General features: G+C 40.4%; 1 protein-coding gene across 1 annotated transcript in view; it reads right to left on the bottom strand.

Moving 5' to 3' along the window:
- Positions 1-25,592, bottom strand: part of Odad2 (outer dynein arm docking complex subunit 2) — a 181,148-nt gene extending 155,556 nt beyond the window's left edge. The window contains exons 1-9 of the mRNA XM_052157531.1: positions 25,369-25,592; positions 20,438-20,595; positions 18,952-19,138; positions 18,071-18,177; positions 17,742-17,878; positions 12,978-13,094; positions 8,712-8,899; positions 7,029-7,124; positions 5,532-5,679 (exon numbers count right to left, since the gene is read on the bottom strand). Coding sequence (XP_052013491.1) covers positions 5,532-5,679; positions 7,029-7,124; positions 8,712-8,899; positions 12,978-13,094; positions 17,742-17,878; positions 18,071-18,177; positions 18,952-19,138; positions 20,438-20,595; positions 25,369-25,592 — 1,362 coding nt within the window. The remainder of the gene's footprint in view (positions 1-5,531; positions 5,680-7,028; positions 7,125-8,711; positions 8,900-12,977; positions 13,095-17,741; positions 17,879-18,070; positions 18,178-18,951; positions 19,139-20,437; positions 20,596-25,368) is intronic.
- Positions 25,593-26,146: the final 554 nt, after the last annotated feature.

Raw genomic sequence — 26,146 nt, 5'->3', positions numbered from 1 at the left:
TGGATCAAAGGCATAATGTCTTCTAGCCTTAAGATTCAGGTTACAGGTGTACAATCCATTTCTGGATTGTAGTTCATTCCAGATATAGTCAAGTTGACAACCAAGAATAGTCATCGCAAGAGTCCTTTGGAAATGTGCCCAGGAGCGGTAGAGCTGGTAAGCCCATCTACTTTGGAAACTACACCCTGGAAAAAGCAAGATAGTTACCTTCTTTCATCAAACCCAAAAGAATATAACCACTCAAATATAAAAATAACATTGAAAATGACAGAAAATAATAATCACTACTCTTTAATATCTCTTAACGTCAATGGACTCAACTCCCCAATAAAAAGACATAGACTAACAGACTGGATAAGGAAGCAAGACCCTACATTTTGCTGCATACAGGAAACACACCTCATTGTCAAAGACAAAAACCACCTTAGAGTAAAAGGCTGGAAGACAATTTTACAAGCCAATGGTCTCAGGAAACAGCCGGAGTATCCATTCTAATATCAGATAAAATTGATTTTCAACCTAAAGTCATCAAAAGAGATACAGAAGGGCACTTCTTGCTGGTCAAAGGAAAAATCCACCAAGAAGAACTTTCAATTCTGAACATCTATGCACCAAATGCAAGGGCACCCTCATTCATAAAAGAAACTTTACTAAAGCTCAAAGCACACATTTCACCCAACACAATTATTGTGGGTGACTTCAACACTCCACTCTCCTCAATGGACCGATCAGGAAAACAGAAACTAAACAGGGACACAATAAAACTAATTGAAGCTTTGGACCAATTGGACTTGACTGATATTTATAGAGCATTCCACCCTAAAACAAAAGAATATACCTTTTTCTCAGCACCTCATGTTACCTTCTCCAAAATAGCTTTCTCAAGAACTTCCACATTCATTTCCCAAGTGACTGCACCAGCTTTCACTCCTACTAGCATTTTATCATGGAAAGTTTTTATTTCTCTTCCAATTTTAATAGACATTTTTGCTAGGTATAATAGTCTAAATTTGGAAATTGTGGTTCTTCAGAACTTGAAATACATAGTTCCAGGCCCTCTGGCTTTGACTGTTCATGTGTTATTCTTATAACACCTTTCTAAGTGGCTCAGATGTTTCTCTCTTGCAGTTTCCAATGCCCTTTATTCTGCATTTTTACTTTTTAAACTGTAATAAATCTTTGAGAGTTTCTTTTCTGGCCCTGTTTTATTTGTAAATCTGTAGGTCTCTAGTATGTGGCTGGGTATCTCTAGATTTGGGGATTTCTTGTTTGCTTGTTTTCCATGATAATGTTGAAAATGCTCTCCATGCCTCCCCTGTGGTATTCTTTTCATTATATGCTTGGCATCTGAACATTATCCCCATTATGGCACTGTGGAGCTCTCTCAGCTTCTGTTTGCTTTTTAGTAATTTCTCATTGACTTTTACTGAGTGATCAATTTCCTCTACTGTGTCTTCCAGCCATGAATCTGTTTCCGATGTGACCTATTGTCCCGAGACTTTCCACGAAAAGTTTTTATTAGGCTTATATTTTTACCATTTCCAACATCATTTCAGTTTCATTTTTGTTTCAGAATCTCTTAATTAAACTATTTTCATAGCTTGATTTTCTTATCTCTTTCGCCTCATTGTTTATGCTCTCTACTAATACTGGCATGTCTTCTTTGAGCTGTTTGAGCATACTTATAAAGCATTCTTTTGAATTCTTCTTCTGGAAGTTCTTCCAGGTCATTTTTATTAGCCATCATTAATATGGGATGAACAATTTTGGAGAAGGCTCATCATCTTTCTTGGTTTTCCATGTTTGTGTTGCTGTGCACACTGGAGGATTTTGTTTCATTCTTTCTTCTTTGTTCAAGCTATCTTAGTTTTTTCTGTGCATGCATTTACTTAGTTCAGGAGTGGACTAGGTCTTCGTAGGGTTGAGATGTGCACATCCCCCTATGGGACTGATGTAAAAGGTTCTAGTTTGGCATCACAAGCCTAAGCAGGGGAAGCTGGGATCCCCTACTTGCTGAAGGAGGCCATGATGACTGGGAGCAGGATGATGTAAGGTGTCTTCCACAATCATTTCCACAAGTAGTCTACCCAGCTTGCTCTGGGAATTCTGTCATTTCCACCCATGCTCTGGGGTCACGGGCAGGTTCTATACCTGCCAGGGACTTGCGTAGGCATTAGAGCTCTGAACTGCAGCCCTTACACTTGTGCAGCAGGCCCTCTCCCCATTGAGTGTCAGCGCCCCACCCCCCAACTTCATCCATTTGCAGGTTTATCTTCAGTTTCTCCAATACAAGTGACTAGAGAGCATCTTTTCTTCATTGTAAGTATTTTAAAAAACATTTTTATCGGTTCTCTGGGAGTTTTACATCATAAACCCCAATCATAATCCCTTCCCAGTCCCTTCCATGTTCGCCCTGCACTGTGATCTTTCCCCAAAGGAAGTAAAAAAATATAAATAAATAAATAAATAAATAAATAAATAAACAAAAGCAGTCTTTTACTAGAGCACGATCAAATTCTTAGTGGCCTGCCCCTCTCATACCTCTTCCAAAAGCTGTCAGTTGTGGAGAGCTACTCTTCAGCGTCTCCATGCCTGGCTCTAGTCTGTTGCCATGGTCACCATATCTCTTCTTACAGTAGTATCCTGATATTTTGACTAGTACAGCTTAGAATATAGTCAGGTAAAAATAGTAAAATACTTTATTTGCTGACCTTAATTTGATTTAGCCATTAAAACTTGATTCGGGTAATTAGCTTTTAGATTAATTTTGCTCATTAGGCTCTAGTTTACTCATTTCAGAGCAGAATAGGCTTCAACACGTACTCTCTTTGCATTTCTTTTGTTAAATTACTCACAAAGAACAAATTTAACGTGCAATATATAATACTATAAGTGGAAAATGATACATGACAACAAGTATTCCTTGAGTCATCCAAACAATGTGACCTTCCTGTCTCCTAGAAAAGCTGATCAGGGCACATAGACTCACAGGTTCAAACTGGAAACACAGATCCAAATTTCAAATGGAAGGATTTATTTTGACTCTAAAATTTCTTATTCTTTGAATTCCCACTAACAGATTTTACTTATAGCACACTGGGCATATAAAATTACTGCTTTTTTATACGTAATATATTTCTTTTTTGTGTGTAGAATTTGTGTATATGTGTGGCAGCTAAGAGTTGACATCCTAACAACTAGTATCACATGTCCACTTATTCTGTAACTTTTTGAGAATGTCGTATATGAGTACAGTATTTACACTATTTCCACTCATTTATTTACACGTCTCTCATGCCCCACTTCCTCTCAGATTAATGACCCCTTCTCTAACTATCGTTACATGTACATGGACATAACCAACTGAGTCCCTCTAGCATTGCTCATATATACATGAGGTTAGCCCTGATCTCATAGAAACTGAATAACTTACCAGGGTGTGTGACCCTGATGAAAGCTAATTCTTCCTCTGTTAGTAACCATTGATTGCCTGCAGTTCCCCATCTAGGGGAGAGGGCTGGTACTGTCACGATGCAGGTCTTGTTTAAGTAACCATATTGTTCAGATTTTGTGGGTACAAAGTCCATTTCATATCCATGGCACATTATTTCACTGCAGGTGACCTGATCTTCTGGCTCTTACAATCTTTCTGTCCCATCTTCCACAATTTTCCCTAAGCCTTAGATGTAGGAGTTGCATTGTAGATGTAGCTAGAGGGAATGGGCACCCTGTCTGTATTAGAAATAGTTGTGAATCTCTGCTGCAAAAAGAAGTTTCTATATTTAGAGTCGAGAATTAGACTTATCTGTGTGTGTAAGAGTCAGTTTTTAGAGTAGTTGGAAATTATAAATGTCAGTAGTAGATTCTCCTCTAGGGTCTATGACCATGCTAGCCATTGGTAGTTGATGGATTTATAATACCTAGCATGAATTCCCTCCTATTTCCCAGGTCTTAAGTACAATTATACTGCTATTTGTTAGCTCCAAGTAAAATATGCCATTACTACTCCACTGGGGTCATCTTGATGGGCCAGTAGTTTTAGTTATAGGTTTTTCAGCTGAGTAGGGTTGCTTATTGTTTTTTCTCCCTTGGCCTCCACCTTTTGAGAAAGGCTCACTTACTGATCAAGAGTTCACTGATTGGTTAACAAACTCCTGAGGTTGGCCTGTCTCTACCACTGCTTCACGAGAGTGATCTGTATAACCATGTCTAACATTTTTATAGGTTCTGAGAATCCAAACTCAGTCTTACATAACAAGCCCTTTACTGATCTATCCATTGCTCCAGCCAATCAGTACTTATTTTTGCAAGAATGAGTCACGTTAGTAGCAGATACCCATTGGGACACAAAAACAGACACAAAAAAGCTAATCAGACTATGGTTGCTACTGTTCTGACATGGACCTGCCCTGGTGCCTAGAAATGCCTGCCTTGACTGTCAGAGCATTGTACTTTTGCCTGTTAAATGATTTCCTTCTAACCAGTAATGTCATCATGATTCATATCAGAGGAGACTGAGGACCAGAATTCCCAAAAGAGAATTAAAATACATTTCACAATGTCTTCACTAATTTTTCCGGCGATGTGAGACTCAGGAAAAAAAAATCTAATTCTGGCAGTTTTCACCAAAGGAACGCCCCTCAGAGGAGAGAGTTTGTTTTTCTTTCAGTTTCCTCAGCTCTTTCACACCTTCAAGACCATCCATTCAGAGAGCCTTTGTCAGATTCTCAAAGAATGCACAAAAGCTGTTTTACATGCTCTCCTGAGGTGAGGAGGCAATACCCTTTAAATAGCAACAGCCTTGGCCAATCTGGCCAAAGATATGGAAAAGAAGAAGAAAATATGAGGTAGTCAAAATATTTTGTCCCACTTTTTTACCCATCGTTTTGGACTTCAGCTTTAAAGAAGGCTTTACCAGAGTAGCAAGGAATGTTAATTTGGGCTGTGACAGCTCTTTTTCCTTGCCCCTTCCTCCATTCAAATATTTATATTCCCCTTATGGGCTAGTCATGACGTAAGGTATTTTCATGTCTCTTCTGACTAGAGAGAGAGATGGACGTGAGCCATATCTTAAGCACCCACTATGTGAGATGCTACGATACATATTTCAAACGAGGTTCTCAGTCTTGAAAAGGCCTGTGGTACAGGTATTTCATCTACTTCATTGCTTATGTTGAGGCTCAAGCCACAGCTTTTCAGTAGCCAGTGATGCGGGTTAAGTCAAGCTCTATGCTCTTTCTACTACACTAAATGAAAATCATGAAACACAGATTAAGTCAATACTTGCTATTGATCATAGTAATTCCTAACCCCCCACCCCTGTCACACACACACACACACACCAAGAGAGAGAACAGATACCAGTCAGGTTCTGCTTTACAAGGTCTATCTAAGCTTGACTACTCAGAATAATAAGACCTTTTCCTTTTGTATATGCAAATGACAACCACAGTGCCCACTATTCCTACTTAAGAGGCATGTCATGTATTTAGAAAAGAATTTCCGCTAAATACTGTAAAGATTTTTCTTACCTTTAAATATTTCACCAGCTTCTGAATCTGCCAGTATTCTGAAGGAAGGTCTGCATTGGCTTCCTGGCGGTGGTCGGGAGGCTCCTCATCCTCCTCACTCTCTGAGGAGCTCTCACTGGCAGTCTCTTCAACCTTCTCACCACCCTTACTAAGAATAGTAACACAAAGTCTTCAGTGTTAGCTACAGACTGAGCAGGGCTATAACAATAATAAAACACCCTGCACTCAAGCAGCAGATGACATCAATGCCTTGTGAGCCTCAGAAGAAAAACAAGATTTCTATGCATCTGCTAAAAGACAGTATTAGCAAATAGTATTCATCGCACACACATACACACATGCATGCAAGCAGTCATGCACGCAAATCCACCTGGAGCAAAGGCAATGCAGAGCTATAAAGAAAGATGCATCCCAAAAGACTACAGACAAACCAAAATGCTTAATTAAGTGATCCACAGAAATGTAGGGAAAGAGAGAAAATGATAGAGATAAACAGCAAGCACTGAAAGATCACTTAAGTCTTAAATACTGATCAGTACTCTGGAGAAGAGAGGAATGGTTGGCTGGAGTTAGAGATGAGACTAGATGTGACTCTGAGGGGTAAACATGAGGAAACCCACATGTGGGGAAGTTCTGTGTTCTGATTGATGTGTTCATTACAGTACAGGTGAAATTTATCCCAGAATGCATGGGTAAATGACTCACTAAACCATGGCCATATCCTGGTGCTGTGACTGTAGAGTGATGTCACTGAGGAGGCTGGGCAAAGGATACTGAGAGCACTGCCTTTGCAGCTTCCTATGAGTCTATTTTTATTTCAAAGTAAAAAAGCTTCAAACATTCTTAAACACATTGACTAAATTTATTATAGTGAACTAAGAAGTAAAGCTAGCATCAATGCAATCAGGGTCTTAAGGGCTGTATTTTAGTTTGAGTGTGCACATGTTTCCTCCTATCACCACTAGGAAACCCTCCAACGTATAATGGCCAACCCTTTGTGTTATGTTGTTGTTGTTGCTGCTGCTGCTGCTGTTGCTGTTGCTGCTGCTGTTGTTGAACTGAAAAGGATACCCAATGCTCATAGCTGGCCTTGTGTAAATTTTTCTAATTGGAAATTACATGTGTCTCTATAGAATTGGAGGAGTCATCTATAAACAACGAGACACAGACACATGTCACAACTTTGTTAGGACACAAGAGCTAAGATCAGCTGTTAGTGCATGCTCCACTAGGTTCTCCACTCTCTGCCTTAGATGTAGGTCTTTCCTTAGTACATAGCAAGCCCTTCCTCTGAGCCACACAACTGCATTAGAAGTGCATCCTAGAATATACTTAAAGCAGTCCATAACCCTCACTTTTATTAGCATCACTGGTAACTGTCAGTATGCTAAGTACCTGGGTCCCTAGTATAGTATTAAAGAGGCCTTTAACCAGCATGGTGATTGGCCATTCTGTATGGGTGGCCAAAAGGACATGGTCATACCAACCTAAACTTACCGAAGTAACTGCGCACGGCCCGGGGAAACAGATGCTGATGACTTTTCCAATTTTCCTTGTTTTTCCTCTTGGCTATCCTTTACAGAGCTTTTGTGGCTAAATAAATATATTACAAAACTGAGCTTTAGTATATTGTGCTAGCGAATCATGACCCATAATCGACTATTTCTTCTTTGTAAATTAACTTGGGCATCTTGTTAGAGTAATGGAAACATGACTTATTTACTCTAGAAACTTGACACCCCCAAATTTGAGTAGCAATGACACACACACACACACACACACACATACACTAATATATGCATGTATGTATTGCATGTGCATATGTGAGTGTGTATGTGTGCAAGTATGCATTCGTGTGTATATGTGTGTGTGTTTGAGGGGGGCTGCATCTACATATACATGTATATTCCATATGTGTGGATGAACATGTATGTGCACATGCATTTGGACGCCAGAGGACAAGCCTGTATACATACGTGTGTGTGTGTGTGTGTGTGTGTGTGTGTGTGTGTGTCTGTACTGTTCCCCAAGCACTGTCACCTTTTGTCTGAAACAAAGTCTCTTGTTGGTCTGGAATCCAGCAAGTAGACTAAGCTGGCTGGCCAGCAAATTCCAGGGATCCACCCATCTGCATTTCCCCAGCAGTGGAATTACAAGCACACACCACTACATCTGCTCTGTTTTGTTTTTGCTTTTGAGTTCTGTGAATTAAAGTCAGGCTTTCCATGCTTGCAAGGCAAACACTTGATTAGTTGAGCCATCTTCTCAGCCTTTGAGTAGCGATAATTCTTAATCTTTACTTACTCTTTTCTTATGCTTAGTATGTCCACTGGATAATTTTATCTCAACTTGACACAAACTAAAGTCATCAGAGAGGAGGGAACGTCAATTGAGAAAATGTTTCCATGAGATTGGACTGTGTAGAAAGGCAAGCCTTTAGGGCATTTTCTTAATTAGTGATTGAGGAGGGAGGACTCAGCTGAGGGTGGGGCCACCCCTGGGCTGGTGGTTCTGGGTTCTACAAGAAAGCAGGCTGAGCAAGACAGTAAGAAGCACCCCTTTATGGCTTCGTCATCAGCTCCTGCCTCCAAGGTCCTGACCTATTGAGTTCCTACATTCACTGCTTTTGGCAATAAACTGTTATCTGTAAGTATGAGTGAATAAGCCCTTACCTCCCCGAGTGTCTTTTGGTCACAATGATTCATCACGGCAATAGCAACCCTAACTAAGACAGTATCCCAGTATCCACTCTACATAGGTCTGTTAACACTGCTGAGACTGCATCCTTCTTAAAGTATTAAATTCTGCTTACATTATTGCTACAAGAGTTTTCCTGATAAACTCCATGTCAGTGTGATCATAACCTTCTCCCTACCATTATATGTTAATATTCCTTGATATTTCTCAGTGTATTTTAGCATCATTTTTGCCTCATATCACTTACTTTTACTTAACTTACTACACAAAAGTAACCAGTGTTTTACTCCCATCACAGTGGTCCAAGCACAAGCCACTATGTTTTCCATTTGGGATATGTAAAGAAGGAAAAGGGAATCAAACAGGAAAGACATGGGACTACATACTGTGTTTTCTAAATGACATAAAATACCGGGGGGGGGGGATAGGCAAATATGTAGTGATTAAAGATGTATCAGAAAACCCATGTAAACAATGACTTACTCTTTGTAATCAACAGTTGCTCTCCAGTTTAAACTTGGCTCCAATCTCTTGGTCATATGACTCTTGCCAAAGTTAATTCTTTCAACTTTACTCTTCTCTGAGCCAGCTGCAGATGAGCGCCCATCTTCTGTCTTGGCTTTCTCATAAATCTGATTATCCTTCTGTTGCTCCTCACTAAATCTAATCTCCTTTATTTAAAAAATAGGAGTAATGGTTACAGTGACATCACCTCTGGGTACTTAGTGCCAGGAAGAACTGAATAAAGCCAGCTGACTCTCATAGGCATCTATCTACCTGCTGTGGCTTAGCAACTCAATTTGAATAAGGGCAACTTCAAGACCAAGATCTTATTAGAGTCAAGAAGACCGTAATGTGATGTTTCTGAACTCAGCTCTATGGCAGCATGCATAGACCTACATACAACTCATCACCTTTGGAAACAAAAAATCCAAAACTCCATCCCTATATTGACTTGGAAACATCACACAAAAACTAAACCAGAAGTAGAAGACATATCCCGGATCTATAGAGATAACTCAGTGGTTAAGACTGTGTCTTAGTTGCTTTTCATTGAAAAAATGGAATTGAATTGACAACCGAGACACAAACTCACACAACAATGTACAGATACATGCTTTTCCATAAAAAAGCCAGAAATACATATTGCAAAGAAAAAGAATATCTTCAACAAATGGTGTTGGTCAAACTGGAGGGCTGCATATAGAAGAATGCAAATAGATAAATTTTTATCAATGTGCACAAAACTCCAAATAGATCAAAGGCCTCAACATAAAATCAGGTACACTGAAGCTGATAGAAGAGAAAGTGGGGAACAGCTTGAAATTCATAGGCATAGGACAAGATTTTCTGGACAGAATACCATTAGCACAGGCACTAAGATCAACAATTAATAAATGGGATCTCATGAAGCTGAAAAGATTCTGTAATTAAAAGGATATCATCATTTGGAAAGAGCAGTGTACAAAATGGGAAAATATTTTTTATGAACTCCATATCTGTAGACAGCTAATCTAATATTATATATATTATATTATATATATTATATATTATATATATAATTTTTAAAATTAAATATCAAGAAAACAAATAATCCAATTTATAAAGTTCAGATTAACCAGAAAATTCTAAAAATAGGAAACTCAAATGGCTGAAAAACTCTTAAATAAATGTTCAACATCCTTAGTCATTAGATAAAATGCAAATCAACTATTTTAAAATTTCATCTTATAACAACTAAGATCAATAAAACAATGTGAGGTGTTGAGAAAAGGAAACACTTATCTATTACTGATGGGGCTACAAATTTGAATAGCACTATGGAAATTAGTGTGGCAGTTCTTCAACTATCCCGCTCTTGGGCATACATTCAAAGGACTCTTCATCCTACCACACAGACACTTGTTCAACCAAGTCCCATGCTGCTCTTAATAGCCAGATATTGGAAACAACATAGATTCCCCTGTTTTGATAAATGGACAAAGAAAGCATAGTATATTTGCACAATGGGGTATTACTCAGCTCTTTAAAAATGATATGGAATTTTCAAGAAAATGGATAGAACTATTAGAAATCATTCTGAGTAAGATAATTTGGGCCCAGAATGATAAATATGGTCTTATTCACTAATATCTGAATATTAGCTATAAAATAAATGATAACCAAGCTACAATTCATATACCCAGGCATAAAGGAAGGGATTAGGTGGGATATACAGATCTCCTTGGAAGGGGGGATGGAATAGATTTTATGGGTGTAAAGGAGTGGGAGGGACAAGAACAGGATGATCAGGTAGGAAGGGGCAGGGGAGATGAGATTGAGGGAAGGAATGAAGGGTGAGACAGCTAGAACTAAAGGTCATTTGAGAGGTATAATGAAAACCTAGGGCAGTGGAAACTTCCTATAATACATGAAGTCCTAATGAAGTGTGCAAATAATGAAGGAGATGGAACTGGCCATCTCTTGTTACTAAGCAAAGCTTCAAGTACCAGAAGTGAGTTTCATCTAATTGAGTAAATGGTCAAGAGACACATGAAAATCCCCCAAACAACCAAGACTGTTTTCAAGACAATTGGTTTCTCTCCATAAGCTGAGAACAAGGCCCAATTACTAAGGACAATACCTTCACAACTTATTGAACACAACGAGATTGAGCTACCTAAAGCCTTCACTCCCATGTTATAGTGTCTTTGACATATAAAGTTACTCTACATGCTACCTAAAGAAAAACCTAAACACTAACCAATCTATAAACCTTTTATCTGTCCTGCTTGCAAAAAATGTGAGAGTAATGGTGGCACAAACCTTGTGAGAGTGACCAACAAGTGTGCAATTTGACATCATTTCAATGAGATGAAATATATACCTGTCACTGCTTGAGTGATTAAGAACCAGACACTAAGTAGTTCAAAGACCTAGTGTAAAACCAAATACTACTAGTCTAAACAAAGGTAACAATAAAGTTACTCCTAAGGATATTCTGCTATATTCATAGATTGGTATCTGATTCTGCATTATCAGAGCCTTCCTCTTGCAGCAGATGAGAACAAAATCAGAAACCCACAGCCAGACATGAGAGAGAGAGAGAGAGAGAGAGAGAGAGAGAGAGAGAGAGAGAGAGAGAGAGAGATTGGAACACACAGCTCTAAACGAGATGTCTATCAACACCCTCCTCTCAGAGTTCCTGGAACCTGAGGAGGCAGAAGGGCAGTTGTTGTCTTCAGCTGTCCTAGCAGTGAGCACACCAGGCTCCAGTGGACAGTTTCCACAAGTTCGTGGCTATGTGGAAAGTTAAAGTCAGTAGGCCACAAAACAAAACAAAAATGTAAAAATGAGAAAGGGAAGTGTACTTTGGCAAAGGGTGATAGTGTATAACAGAGGCGAGGGGAAGATAAAAGGCAGTCGAGAGGAAGTAAACAAAATACTCTCCATACATGCGGGAAATTGTCAAAGAACCAAGTTACTTGATTAAAATAATTTCACAAGAAAGCTTAAATTTTAAAGATATGTACAATATTTGAGAAACAAATGAGTTCAGAATGCCACACAGGATGTAGTAGAATGAGATAAACAAAAAACAGGCTAGATCTCAGAAGCCTATGAGTAATTCACTAAGATTCCTTCAGACAACATAACATACATGTTGGAGAGGAATCTAAAATGCTATAGCTACTTTGGAAAAGTCTGGTGTCCCCTCCAAGAATGACATATAATTACCATGTAACCTCAAAGTCCACTTCCAGGTGTCCACCCAAACTAGTACATAGTACAAACTCAAATGGATTCTTGTAGACTAGTGTTCATGGGTGAACAAAAGGCCAATTTAATACATCATGATTTGTGTGAACTGGCTGGTTTTAATTGTCAACTCTCCTACAATCTAAAGTCACCTCGGAAGCGTCCACGTGAGAGACTGTTTAGATCGGGATGGCCAGTTGGCTTGTTTGTGGGAGATTATCTTGATTCCATTAATGGATGTGGAAAGAGCTGCAGTGTGGGAGGCACCATTCCCTAAGCAGGGTATCCTGAACTGTGTGAGAGTGGAGAAAGCCAGATAAGCCCTAAAAGCATGTCTCTGCTCTTAACTGTACACATGACTGTCTATTTCAAGTACTGCTGTTTTCCCTGCAGTGATAGACTGTCACATGGAACTGTGAGCTAAAATAAGCTCTTTCTCCCCTAAGTTGCTTTTGTTAGGGATATTTTAGCAAAGTGATAGGAAATGAAACAAGAACAGTATAGCATGCATGTCAATGAAAGCAAATGAAGCCATGAAAAGAATTTAATCTAGCTGGGCAGTGGTGGCGCACGCCTTTAATCCTAGCACTTGGGAGGCAGAGGCAGGCAGATTTCTGAGTTCGAGGCCAGCCTGGTCTACAGAGTGAGTTCCAGGACAGTCATGGCTACACAGAGAAACCCTGTCTCGAAAAACAAACAAACAAAAAATTAAATCTAAACATGATAGATAAACCTGAGACAACATGCTAAGTGAAATAAGCCAAGTAAACCCCATGATGTGATTTCTCTCACATAGGCACAAATATTAAGAGGATACTATGAGTCTACTGATGCAAAACATCTAGAACAGGTAAATTAATATAACAATGTATGTTAGAATTCACAAGAGGTAGAAGGAAAAATGTGACTTTACGGCTTAGCAGGTGTAGAATTTGAGTTTAGAATCATGGAAAGAAGGAAAGGCTATAAAAAGTTATAATCACTCAATACAAAATAATGATCAGAACTTACATGCTTAGACATATTCTCTGAAAATCTTGGTGATTTGTCCTTTAAACATGTCACAAGGTCCTTGTAAATTTCACCTTTCCTCTCATAGTTAATCTCCCCCTCCTCTTCTGTTTTTCCCTTTGGGAGGAAAGGTTTGATGGTATGATTAATGGAACAGTCAACAGAGGGCCCAAAACAGTATGTCATAGCCTGTACACATATGTTGGTTGGGTTTTTAAATTAATTTTGACAATGTTGTATAATATGAATGTGTTTTAACCACTCTCATTTCCACCCTACTCAATAACCCCTACTTCCTACAAACTCTCAATGTGGAAGTCTCTGTTTATGATGTATATAGGTAAGACCCTCCCCCTTGATTTAATTTCATCATCCATCCATCCATCCCTTCCCCATTTGCGTACCTCTTTTATACAGGTAGAGCTTTGCTCTCTAGTCAGTCAAGTCCTGGCTCTCCTCTACTATGAAAATACCAAATGACTCCAAGAACCTTAATTGATGAAGTCACAAAAGACCCGAGGTTTGGAATTTCACTGGAGAAAAGCCTGTCGCAGATTGCTGTGAGTTCAGTTTCTAGGGCTACCATCTCTAGAGAACTGTCTGTCTCTTGTCCCCTCTCGTGCCCTCTTCCTCCTACATTCTGCCTTTAGTTCATTTCTTTTTCTTCTGTACTGCGTCAGAAACACACAACTATACTGTCATTAATATTTGAAAATTAAAAGGTTTTCTGGTTCTCAGTTTTTGAGTCTTCCTTTTAAACCTGAGATGAATATTTAATGTTTCCCAGTATAATCTTTGATTGAAACAAAGGCTGCTCGATCCTCTCTATAAGGTCAAAGAAATTATTCCTTATCTTATTCTAACTATGGAGCGACAGCTTGAGTTTTAGTTTCTTTTAAAAACACAAAAATATTATAAGAAGGTGTTTTTGTTTTAATCCCAAGGGCGGGGATGTGAGGCTCCTTCAGACTATCTGTCGCAGCTGACTGGGTTTGTCTTGTGCTGTAGCAGAGGCAGCTAGATCATTTCTTTGTGTGACATTTGGAATCCTGGGAACTTTTCAGAGGGTATATAAATGCTAGGGCCGGGAAGGGTGTGGTGCATGGTTGCTGGTAATTTAGGGAGGTTGGTTGTAGTTAGTAGCTATGGTCAAAGAAGAAACCAAAAATAAAATTAGGTTCAGTGTAGAGAGAATATCTTGTGCATTGTATGGATATATAACCTGTCAATTAAAAAACATATGGCCTTTAGGAAAAGGTAGAATAGAAAGTGGGACATAAAAAAATACAAATAAATAAATAAATAAATGAAAGTGGGACATCTGCTAAACAAAAGGATTCTGATATAGTGCAAGCCTCTGGAGATTGGTATGGGAGATTTGCCCAGGAAGATGTGATAACAAAGGACACTTGTTACCCAAGCATAGGTAACAAGCCATGTAGGTGGCATGATGTAGATTAAAATAAATGGGCTAAGTTACAATCTAATAAAAGTAGAGCCTAGTTATATGGCCTAGGTATTTGGGAATATATTTTGAGACTGAGTCTTATTTCTAGGAGCATATGGGGCAAGGAGGAAGAACCAGGCCTAACCTCTACATATGGTGCCCAAACTAACCCGAGATAACTTTCCGGATAGAGGCACCAATTCTCCCCTCAAACAAAACAACTTTAAAGCTCTGTCTTTTTTAAGAAAAGAAGTAATTTTAAAAAAGAAAAAAAGAAAGAAAGAAAGAAATAAGGAAGGAAAGAAAGAAAGAAAGAAAGAAAGAAAGAAAGAAAGAAAGAAAGAAAGAAAGAAAGAAAGAAAGAAAGAAAGAAAAGAAGAGAAAAAAGAAACTAAAGCATCACTTTACAAGTTCTAAAAAGAAGGCCCCTGCTTCTAGAGAGAGTGGAGGCCTGGGATACACGCCAGCCTGCTGTGGCCTGAACAGCCCAGTTCATAGCCACATCACTAATGGCCTAAAGCTGTGCTCAAGCAGCAACCAGATCACAGAGGCACCGAGCAGCCCTGCAGGAGAGGGGCAGGAGCTCCAGGTAGAGGGTTGGGAAGAAATGTAAAGGCTCCAGCCCCACCCTGCCACGGGCCCGCTACCTTCACGGAGTGGGCAGAAGCCAGAGGCCCTGGCCTAACCAAGCATGGCAGGACACATGGTCTTGAGATTGTTGGCAGACAAAAGCCCTGACTGTTCAGAGCCAGGACTGCAGAACGGCCTGGCAATTCCAATGAACCATAAAGTTAGGGTGAGACCCTCTGCTGATAAATTCAGCCACTTACGAATGACAATCTAAAAATTCAAAATCATACATTTTTTCCTTAAAGGTACTATGTAGGGTTTTGCTTAATAGTAAGTAGTAATGTTCTTAGTAATTAAAAAAAAATACACATCAATCTTAAATTTATATAAAGAGAATGGGGAATATATATTTATCCATATAAGGTATATTTATAATTTCAATTTGAAAGATAATGCTTTTTCTGTTGACAAAAGGGATTTGCCCTAAGGAAGATCTATTCTGTTATTCCATGTAAGCATTAGGGCTGGACAGAGTTGTTTGTTTTCATCTTTCCAGAAGAAGAAAAGCATTGAACTAGGGAATCCAGAGACCTCTGGACAAGAGAATAAAACAATAATATTGTTATGCTTTTTGACCATTGAATGCTAATTATCAGTACATAACATGAATCACTTTGTTCAGAGAAGATAAATAAGTTAAATAAACACGCATGTCATAGAGATAATATGATACAGTTTTAAGTGTATAAAGACAAAGGGTTAATGTCCATTGAGGTCTAGATATGATATGCTATCCAATTAGACACACTGAAAGACAATGGTCTAATGAAAAATGGCATGGATTGGAGACTTGCTAGGGTGTCAATGACACTCTGATTAGCCAACTAGTCTCCTTAGACGTGGGGGTCCCACAGGAAAACTCAGCCCAGTGCATGATGCGTAGCCCAGGCTGAGGCCTCAGAGCAAGTCCAACAAACTGAAGAGTACTCATGCACAAAACAGAATGGAGTTTAAAGAAAGCTGAATGCAGAAAAGGATTTTAAAGTAAGAAAGAAAAAGGATAAATAAATCTGCATAGAGAGTAATCTCCAAAGTAGGAAGGAAGATAAAAATCGGTATAAATGTTTTCAAGAGTATATAATACTAAATAAATAAACACATGCCTTTGATCCCAATACTTGGAAGACAAAGACAGGTTCCTTGTGAGTTGAGACCACCTTTGATTAAAATAAATGGGTTATTTTAAGCTATGATGTAGTCAGAGAAGAGCCTAGCTAGAGGCATATAAGTATTTGTAAATATTTTTTGAGTGTGAGTCTTATTTCTGGGAACATGGAGCTAGGAGGAAGAATCAGAGTCAACTCCTACAATTCAAGGATTTCATAATTCCTTTCTCTCTATTCTCGTTTCTCTCCTTTCCATCTAGTGTTAGGAGGTGAAACCAGGGCGATAAAGGGTAGGAAAAAGAAGAACCCACAAAGTAGCAAAATCTGGAATCATAACTAGAAGTTTTACTTTTCTAAAATATCAAAAATATCAATAACCAGAATTATAGCCTGCTTTCTCTATGCAGAAATAAGTCAAGTCAATGCTCATGAGGAAAAAAAAGAAAGGAGCACTCAAAGGTGCCAGCAGATTCCAGAAGGCTGTCCTAAATGTGGTACCAGGATCTTAAAACCAACACAAGCAAGGTGCAAGACCTCGTGAAACCACCTCCTGTGACAGCGGGGTTCTCCGTTGGGACATGGAGCCTCTGTGTGTGTCCCAAGTTCACACTGAAGGTTCCAAAGACGACATGTCTCTGGGGAGGCAGCAGAGGTCCTCCTGGCTACTTCAATGACTCAGAAAGAGAGCAAAGTTCACATGTGCTAACCTGAGGCTCTCAGAGGCTGTGTACTCCCAGTCTGGCTGCTGATTGTCTCTTAGCTCAGAGCCATCCATCCAAACCTCCTTTGGGATCCTTAGAATCTAAATTCAACTTCTGTTTTGGTAGGTTGGGTTAGGTTCAGACAAGAAAAATGCCCTTCCTCCTAATAGGCCCACCACCCCACTAGGTCTCTTCATTAATAGGTTTTTCACTCCCATGTTTCCCATGTGTATGGTTGGTTCCAATGGTCCGTTCCTCCTTAGTGAATGACTGATCACCTCCATAGGCCCAGGTCCCTGGTCTTCTACCTCTTGAGGCACCAGCATAAACTGGAATGTATTCACTCCCCCAGGCTGAGACTTGCTTTATTAAGACTATCTGAGCTTTGCAGGACTCAGAACAGCCTAGACGGGCCCCCACCCCAGCTGCCCAGAGCCCAGCTTGCAGCGGTTCTAGCTCCTAGCTTCCACATTGAAGAGCCTCCTCATCTCCCTTGCCCCAAACTCTCGAGGTGGAAGCCACAGTTCTTAACTTCCAAAATTGCCTTTTGTCTTTTGCTACTGTAAATCTGTGTGGAGCTAATCTGGGAACTGATTCTTACAAAGGGATTTTAGTTTGGAGAAGTAAAAAGGGTTCCTTCTAAACCTGTTTCTTCAAAAACTGGCTCCACGCCCTGCAGTGACATCCACCAAAGCTGATTAAGATGGTTTGGGATTTTCCCAGGAGGTGCATAGAGAAAGATGGGGCTTCAGCCTCGCAGAGCAATGCTCCTTGCTCTACAATCCTCAGAGCACAACCCATGACACTTGCCTCTCTTCACACACTTAGCACAGAACCCCAGACGTCTGGGTTTTTTGACACTCTTTTAAAAAGTACTTACACCATTTAGAAATACCCCTTCGGTGCTGCAGGTAAGGCACAGAGTTTCCACGTCGTGTGGCTTCACCAGCACGTAACAAATTTCCCCTTGAATCTGTCTCCACGGTGGGGCACGACACCCATTTGAAAATTCATAATCTAAAACCAGTCATGAAACCATAAGTAAGAGGAGTTTAGCTTAGTGAGATGAAAGTGTATGAGCTTCAATAAAATAGATATTATGGGAATAAGAAAGTTCATTATCTTGAATACGCAACTGGAATGCAACTATGGAAAAGCGTTTTGAACACAGATGTAAATGATGGCAAATGAGTCTAAAAAGACACGAACCTGAAGTGTATTCAATCGACTCCAGCACTGTCTGTTCCCCTTTTCCTGAGAAACGTTTGAGCAACTCAATATCTTTCTTAAAAGTCCCTGGATTCAAACTGATCTCTCTGAAACAGAAATGCATCATGTCAGGGGGACCTGCCTATTTGTAATTAATGCTGAAGCTCATTTAAATCCACAGAGACAAAAGGACTAGAGGACCAGTGGGAGGGGGAGGGAGAGGGGTGTCTCAAAATGGAGCTAAGAGAGTGGATATCCTAAGTATAAAATACATACACATCTGAAAGATTGAAAAGAATAAAATTTAAAAGCAAATGGAAAAGAAATTCATAACTACTATAACATAAATGGTAATTTCTTTTTAAAATTACTTCTTTATTCAGTGTATCTGTGTGGGGGCCAGAGTTCATATGGTAAGGTCGATTTGTGTCTCTCCCTCTACCATGGGATAGAACCTAAGTCATCAAGCTTGGCAGCAGTCATCTCTCCCTGCGGAACCATGTTGCCTGCCCCCAAGTGTTCATCTCATAATAGTAGTACCACACCATAGAAAATACTAGAAATATGAGCACCATTTGTACTGCACAAACTCTACTTCTATTTGTGCAATCACTTGATATGTATAATTAAAGAGTCTTGAAAAGAGCCACGTGTGCTCAATGCCTTCTGACCTGGAGAAAACCCCACTTGAAAGTCCTACCGAGAATAACTAAAATTGCTATTAGAACTTGGATAAATAAATCCAGTAGAGCGGACGTTCTGTTCCTGTGAACTGAACCGTTAACTCAGTAACAGTGACGATGATGCTCTTTCTTGTATTTCTCTGTAAGATGCTGAGAGCACCTTCGTGGCTGCATCTGAGCCGCTTCACTGGCACTCACAGTGAAATGTGCTTTAGGGAGTGGTTGAGCAGGTGCAGGTCCAGCTGCTTCAGCAGGATGGCGACTTTCCTTTTAATATACGTCTCTTTGTCTTTGATGATCGTATCAAGAAGAGTCAAGCTAGTGGAGTCTTCTTTCATCTCACCATAATCCGGACCCAAGATTTTCACTACGGGGTCTCTGTTTGCTGACAAAATAGCAACATAAATAATCAAGATTATGCAGTGCAAAAAAGACAAAAATGAAGAAATCCCACTAAATTCTCCTTAATTTGGTTCCTCTCATTCAGTTTCCTTTGGACATGCCTGTTTGAATTCCCCCCTCCTTATGCGAGATCATTGTATAAGGGCTGTCTTAAACTTCTTCGTGCATGTCTTTGTATTATGTCAGCTGTCTGCATCACAGTGAGTTTAATGTAGTGAAGGATATGTATATGAGTTGTAATGTATGGGTTGCACACTCATGTGTGCAGAGTTCAGAGAAGGATGCCAGGACCCAGTTCTAGCATTCTCCTTATTGATATGAATCTGCACTGAACCTAGACCTAGGCTGGCAGCCAGTGAGCTCGAGACCCTTTGTCTGTCTCCACACCCACAGTGCTTGCCTTACACACACACACACACACACACACACACACACACACACACAAACCTATGTCCAGCATTTTATGTCAGTTTTGGGATTTGACCTCAAGTCCTAATGCTTGCACAGGTGCTCTTATCTATTGAGCCATCTGTCCAGTCCTAACATTTTCAACATTTTAAGGTGTACCCTCTAACCTCACATCGAAGTAAGCAGAACTCGGTTACCATATTCCTGAAACCTGCTGGTCACCTATTCTAAGCCCACAAAAGACATAGGATCCATTGTTACCCGTAATTAGACTTTTTTTCCCCTGATGGTAAATGTGCATAACACAAGTGTAGGAGACCAATTGCACTATTTTTCACATTAGACAGTTATGAATGAGTAATAATGAGATCAGTATGTCTCCTCAGTATAAGGGAAACCTTCCCATGGAGCTGAATGAACATAATTATTCACAGAAGCCTGTGATGTCACAAACAGATCTAATGAGGAAGAAAAACAAGAAGAGCTGTCTCCTCAAAAACAAAGTTCAAACCCCTCTTGAGGAAACAGGCTGCCATGCACAGGGCTGTATGCTAAGATGAAATAGCTTCAGATGCTGTTCCCTGTAGCCTGTCTTCAAGCATGACCTTACAGACTACAGGGCACTTCCAGAAGCCATATGCTTAAATGAGAAACCTAGACGCCTACCAGTGACACACCAGACGTTCCATTTGAAATAAACTGGATACTAACAGTTCAGCCAGGAACGTGAACAACTCTCATGAAGTAGTACATACAATGTTTTATCATGCTCTTACATGGTAGGACTTTTTTCAAGTGAATGTACTTAAAACATTCCCCTCCCCCAAGACTGTGTGTCTAAAAGTTCACATCACAAGTGGAGAGTGCGTATCACCTTCAATACAGGCCTGTGCCTCCTGCAGCTTGCTGTCTGTGGCAACGGATAACAACTGTGACAGTTGCCCAAAGCTCCTGACTTTAATATAAGGTACAGAGAGAAGCAGCAGGGGCTGTCCATCTTTATCAACTTCTTCTGATGCAGCTGTTGTTGCACTACAAAATGGGGGGAGATGAAAGCTGAAGTTATCTTCACCTCAGGAGACATTATCAAGAAGATATTTAGACTGACAGACTATCCTGGAGACCCTAGGAACTAGAAATGGCTCTGACTGAAAGCTGCCCCTCCCCCCTCCCTCTCATGCTTTGACTCAGCTCCCAAGCTCCCAGCAGCCAGAGCAGCAGGCCTCCCAGGACATGATCCCCACAAGTCCTAGAATTCACTTTGAACTCATTTAGTCACAGTTTCAGATTTGTTTCTCTAGGGTCTCCTTGTTTCTGGTGTCTTTTGAAAAGCCTGGGGCAGTCACACTGGGTATCCAACGCACTCTATATTACCCCACAGTGCTTAGTGGTTAGTAATTAGTGATTTTCTCATCTACTTTGTGTTTATGAACAGAAAGGCAAACTAGAACCTTCTGTGGATTATCTCTACACTCTAAACATCCTAAGTCAGTTTTGCTCTTAACATCATAACCAAATTTTCTAACTGGCCTTTCCTTGATCAGAAATGATTAGATCTCCTGGGTTTTTTAATTTAGCGTTTTTATCTATTTTTAGTGTTTGATTTTGTTTGGTTGGGTTTTTTTTAAGGTTATAAGTATTTTAAGAGTTTCATGAGAGTGACATTGATATAAATTTCTATCACAACATAAATTAAATATCTGGTCTTTAAATTAGCTATTGCTTATGTTATTTTATTATATCATGATATCCCTGAGAGAGCTGCTTGCATGTGAAGACCCAATAATCTATTAAAAGCTGCAATGTGGGGAAACACATATGGAACTCTCCTGATTATTAGCCATAAAGAACAAATCCAACAGATCCAGATTATTTGCTTCTGGCACTGTGTTAGTCAATTTGGGATGCTGTAACAAAATACCTGAGTTTATCTGCACAAAGCAGGAAAGGTTGGTCTGAGCTCACAGCTGTTAAGGCTCAGGTCCACAATGATTTGGTCCTGCTGCTTTGGGCCCGTAGCCAGGCAGCACATGAGGGTGGAAGCACACAGTGGCTCATGAGCAGTCCAGGAAAGAGTGGAGAGCAAGGAAGAGGGACTGAGTCCTGACATCATCCCCGTCTACACAGCACCGCCAATGGCCGAACATCTCTCAGGAGGCCCAACTCTTAAAGATTCTTCCACCTCCCAACTGCACCACCCTCGTGACCAAGGCTTTCTCTCAGGAGCCTTTGGGAGCCTTTTATCCAAACTACAGTACTATGTCATTAAAATAAAAACAAGCAGAGAGACTATAGAAAACAGAATAATAGCCTTCCAAAATACTCTCAGAATAAAGGGGGTGGGGGGCGGAGTTAAATGGATGGTTAAGAAGATGGACAAACAAGGATTCTGATGGGGAGAACACTCTGCCTCTGTACTCTCTGATACAAACAAATCATAAGGGTCCTCACAGGATCAGGGAGGCAAAGACTGCTGGGCTGACTGATCTGTATGGCCACAAGCCAAGGAAGAAGCTTCCAGGAGTTGGGAAAGGAGAGAACAAATTCTCAAAGTCTCTACAATGAATGAGCCCTACCATGCTTCGACTTTTTTTCACCCTGCAGATTTATTTTAGACTCTGCCTTCCAGAACTACGCTAAACTTTGTGTTTTATTAAGCGATTGATTTTTCTGGTCCTTTGTGGCAGCAACAATAGCTAGCACAGAATCTCTGTCAGTGTGGTTCTGCCTGGTACCCATAGACACAGGCTCCATCCCCTGTGCCTCCAACAGTATCTGCATCTAGAAGATGCTGAATCTGTGGGATCACTGGGTGCATGCAATGCTTGTCGAGTTGGCCAGGGCATCTATGTGGAAACTGTTTTATCTACACAATAAGCTCCTGAAACAGTTTTTAGGACAGTTCTTAGTAAGGGTGACTCAGGTAAAGGGATAGTCAATCAATTTTAAACAGAAGCGCATACGGCTGAGCTCTAGGCTGACAGAGAGCCAAAAACACAAAGCCATTGAACTGGGGGTAGTGAAACTCTAGGTGGCTCCTGGGAAACAGAAGGGCCGTCTCCCATTGCTCTCTAGCTGAAGTTTATAATTCAGCAGAGAAGCAAGGATTACACCTCCGTGGGAGGCTCCTTATGATGCCAATCCCTTCAATCCCGGGGACTCTCCTACACCTAGGATTTCACCTGTAACATTGGCCTCTCAGGGCCTTACGTGGTACCAAACATCAGGTTTTTCTCTTTGACATTAGTATGCCTTCAAATGCACATTGCATGAGAAGGTCTCACACATTGCCAGTTCATCATCTACCTTGAAATGCAGCCTTGGCCCCTCTAGACCTCAGGTTACAGTCCGTTTTCAAGGAAAGCCAAGGCGGGTGCTCCAAACAGCAACCTAGAGGTCAGACCTGAGGCAGAAACAGTTCGGTAACACTGCTACTGACTCAGCTCTCCAGAGTGATCAGGTACCCTTCTTATTCAGCCCAAAACCCCTTACCTAGAGATGGCACTCATGTGTGTGCACCCTACATCAACTACAATTAAGAAACCGCCCCCCCCCCACCACACACACACACACAGATATGGCCAGAAGTACATCCTATGGAGGTAATTTCCTCTCTTGAGATTCTTTCTTCCACAATGTATCTATGTTTGTGTCAAATTGACAAAAATTACCTCTGACAGAAGCTGAGCAGCAGCAGGAGTGTACGTACCCCTCTCTGCTTCCTGGCTGTGGGTGTCATGTGAATACCTCCCTCCTGCCAAGCTAACTCTCTGCTGTGATGGACTGTAACCTGCAACTGTGAGCCAGAAACACTCTCTTTCCCTCAATTGTGAAGGCATTTTTATCATAACTACAAGAAGGAGAAGGAAAATGCCCGGAAGTATGCCCTGGAAGGGAGTACTAGGACTTTGTATCTTAAGACTCTTTCTTTGTTTTCGAGATACTATTAGGTGAGTTACGTTTCTTCTGTCACACACTTCTGCTACGTTACCATAGTTCCAAAACAATGGGACCGGAAAGCAAGCATCAGAAACCCATGAGCCAAAACAAACCTCTTCCTTCTTTCAAGTTGATGCCTCAGACATTTTGTCACAGTAATGGAAGAGTGACTATAAGTTGACTGGCATTCCTTAGCTTGGCATGTAAATCAAGAGGTAGTGTGTAAGACCTAGACACATGAAGTATTTAGTATTTTCTATTATTAGCAAAATCTTATCTGTGAATTTTGTCTCTCTGAAGGCAGTCAGTACCCATGTGGTTTTCATCAGAGCCACATAAGCATGGTTTAGTTCCCAGTAAGTGATACCATTGGACCTGTCTCATCCCTTCCCACATCAAAGACATTTTTAGTAAAGGTCAGAAACAAAAATGATAGGCAGCAAAAGGGGAAAGTTTCATAATAAATTCGACAGAAGTAATATCGTCAAGGGGCTGCCGTTTCAAGACACACCTGACATCAAAATGCCCACATATCTCCCTCAGGACGGGACAGCATACAGAAAAATCTGCAGGCAGAGGCTACATATGGAAATTAAGTCAAATAATTTGTTCAAAAGAAAACCAGCAACAATATTGAGGAGTGTGCTGCATCCCCACCAGCTAAGGACACAGATGTGGTCATGTTGGGACTTGGCACATGGAAGGAACGCAGAGGCCAAGAGAGGATGACATTTTTTTCTGTTATTTGCTGTAAAACCATCTTTTGACAAAGTAGTTAATGTGTTTCTAATTGGTTTTACAGCTGAGTCCATCTTTTGAAAGCTTAGAGGAAAAAACTTCCACCTAAGTTCAAGAGGTTGAACTTAGGTGGAAGCAACCACGAAATGGGCGTCATCTGCAAATGACTAGCTCTGGCGAAGATAGTGAATGACACTTGGCAGATATTAAAAATCAGAAGTTCAGAAAAGGGAGGAGGCCCGTCACTAAAGAGCTCTTTAGTGCAGTTCAGGAGTGGATTTGCAACTGTTAAAATGAAATCTTGACTTTATTGAACAAACAATCCCAAATGGAAAGAGGAACGTTGTCTGTAGGAAGCGTCGGTGAGCTAGGAAACTGCTCTGCATGAGATCAGCCTTTAAGAGAGAAAATGCAACATCAAAAAGGGACAGAAACAACAAAGGGAAAAAGCAAGCTATGTAATTCCCTGAGGGTGCACCTCAAGTAAATAGACCTGTGCTTGCTTATTACTCAAATACAGCATACATACATGTATGTCTAACCATGCGTAGTATATATATCCATATGCATGCTTGTATGTGTGTACACACACATATGTTCACATATGCATATGTTCAAAAGAGATGAACTGATACTTCACTCTTTGAACTACTGACAGGGTCTTTATAAATCTCATATTTGAAACTCTTTACTAAGAAGTTTTTCCCTTAACGACTTTGGATGGAGATCAATTTAGAGCACGTGTGTAACATGCATGAAGCACCAGGTTTTATCCTCTCATAGATTGAGGAGAATTCTCCACCCTCCTCTTGTTAGTCTAGAGAATGAGATGGTTAAATTCTGTAAGGCTTTGGTTAAACCAGGCATCACAGCCAGTCCTAGAGACACGTGGAAAGGCAAGCAGAAAAGAGAATGCTGAGATCTGGAAAATGCATTCTCCATCAAAAAGGAATGGCATTTAAGTTAAAAATCAGTAAATCCCATGTTTCCACCCAAAGTACCCTTATGTATCCTGTGTATCTCCACTTGGCAACAGGTTTAGAAGATTATTAATTAGCTCCAACTCCACACCCAGTCAATGAAAATCTAAGGTTGTGCTGAATTCTAGAAGCAATTAATGTGGCTTACCTGACAACATAACCTGAATCAAATGCTGAGGGTTCCAAATATGTTTTCCACTCAAGTGGTTCTACAAAAACAAATTTTGCCTCTTGGGGATATTTATAGGAAAAAGATTCCACAAACTTGGTAATTTCATTCAGTATTGACTCATTCAGAGGAGTGATCTCCAGGGTTCCAGTCTCATACCCAGCAGCAGTCCACTGTGCTGACCTAGTCAATGCCACACCCATGGGGCTGTTTCTCCTCCGAGGCAAGCTCAGAGCGCACACTACAGCAAAACAGAAAGAGTTAGAGGCATCCACATTTTCACGTGAACATTTTTTTTTCATTTTCAAGACGTTACATTAGTGTTATCTAGCCTACATCCAACATGTTTAACAATCTAACTGTTCCTCAATCCAATAAAACAACCAAGCATCACTGCATAAAACAGAGTTGTAGTGAAGGAATTTCCAGTATCAGCCTACCCTAAAATTAATAATGTCTTTCTAATTTCCAAAAGCGTAAGAAACAGAACAGCTGGACAGAAAGCTTAAAAAAGAAAACGTCGAGAATGGAAAAACAGAATCAGAGGAGGTTGGCAGTAAGAGCGTTGCTTCCCAGCTCTGATGGTCTGATGGAGGCCGGGGTTCGAGTAAAACACACAGACACACACACACACACACACACACACATTTGATCTCAACCACAGCCAGACATCATTTATAATTAAGCAATTAAATGGAACCTGATCTCTAATTGTCTTACAGTCATAATATCTGCCTGGGGGCACTGAAGGCAGACA

The sequence above is a fragment of the Apodemus sylvaticus genome, chromosome 14 (assembly GCF_947179515.1).
Source record: "Apodemus sylvaticus chromosome 14, mApoSyl1.1, whole genome shotgun sequence".
Taxonomy (NCBI): Eukaryota; Metazoa; Chordata; class Mammalia; order Rodentia; family Muridae; genus Apodemus; species Apodemus sylvaticus.
This window is presented reverse-complemented; position numbering and strand designations above follow the sequence as displayed.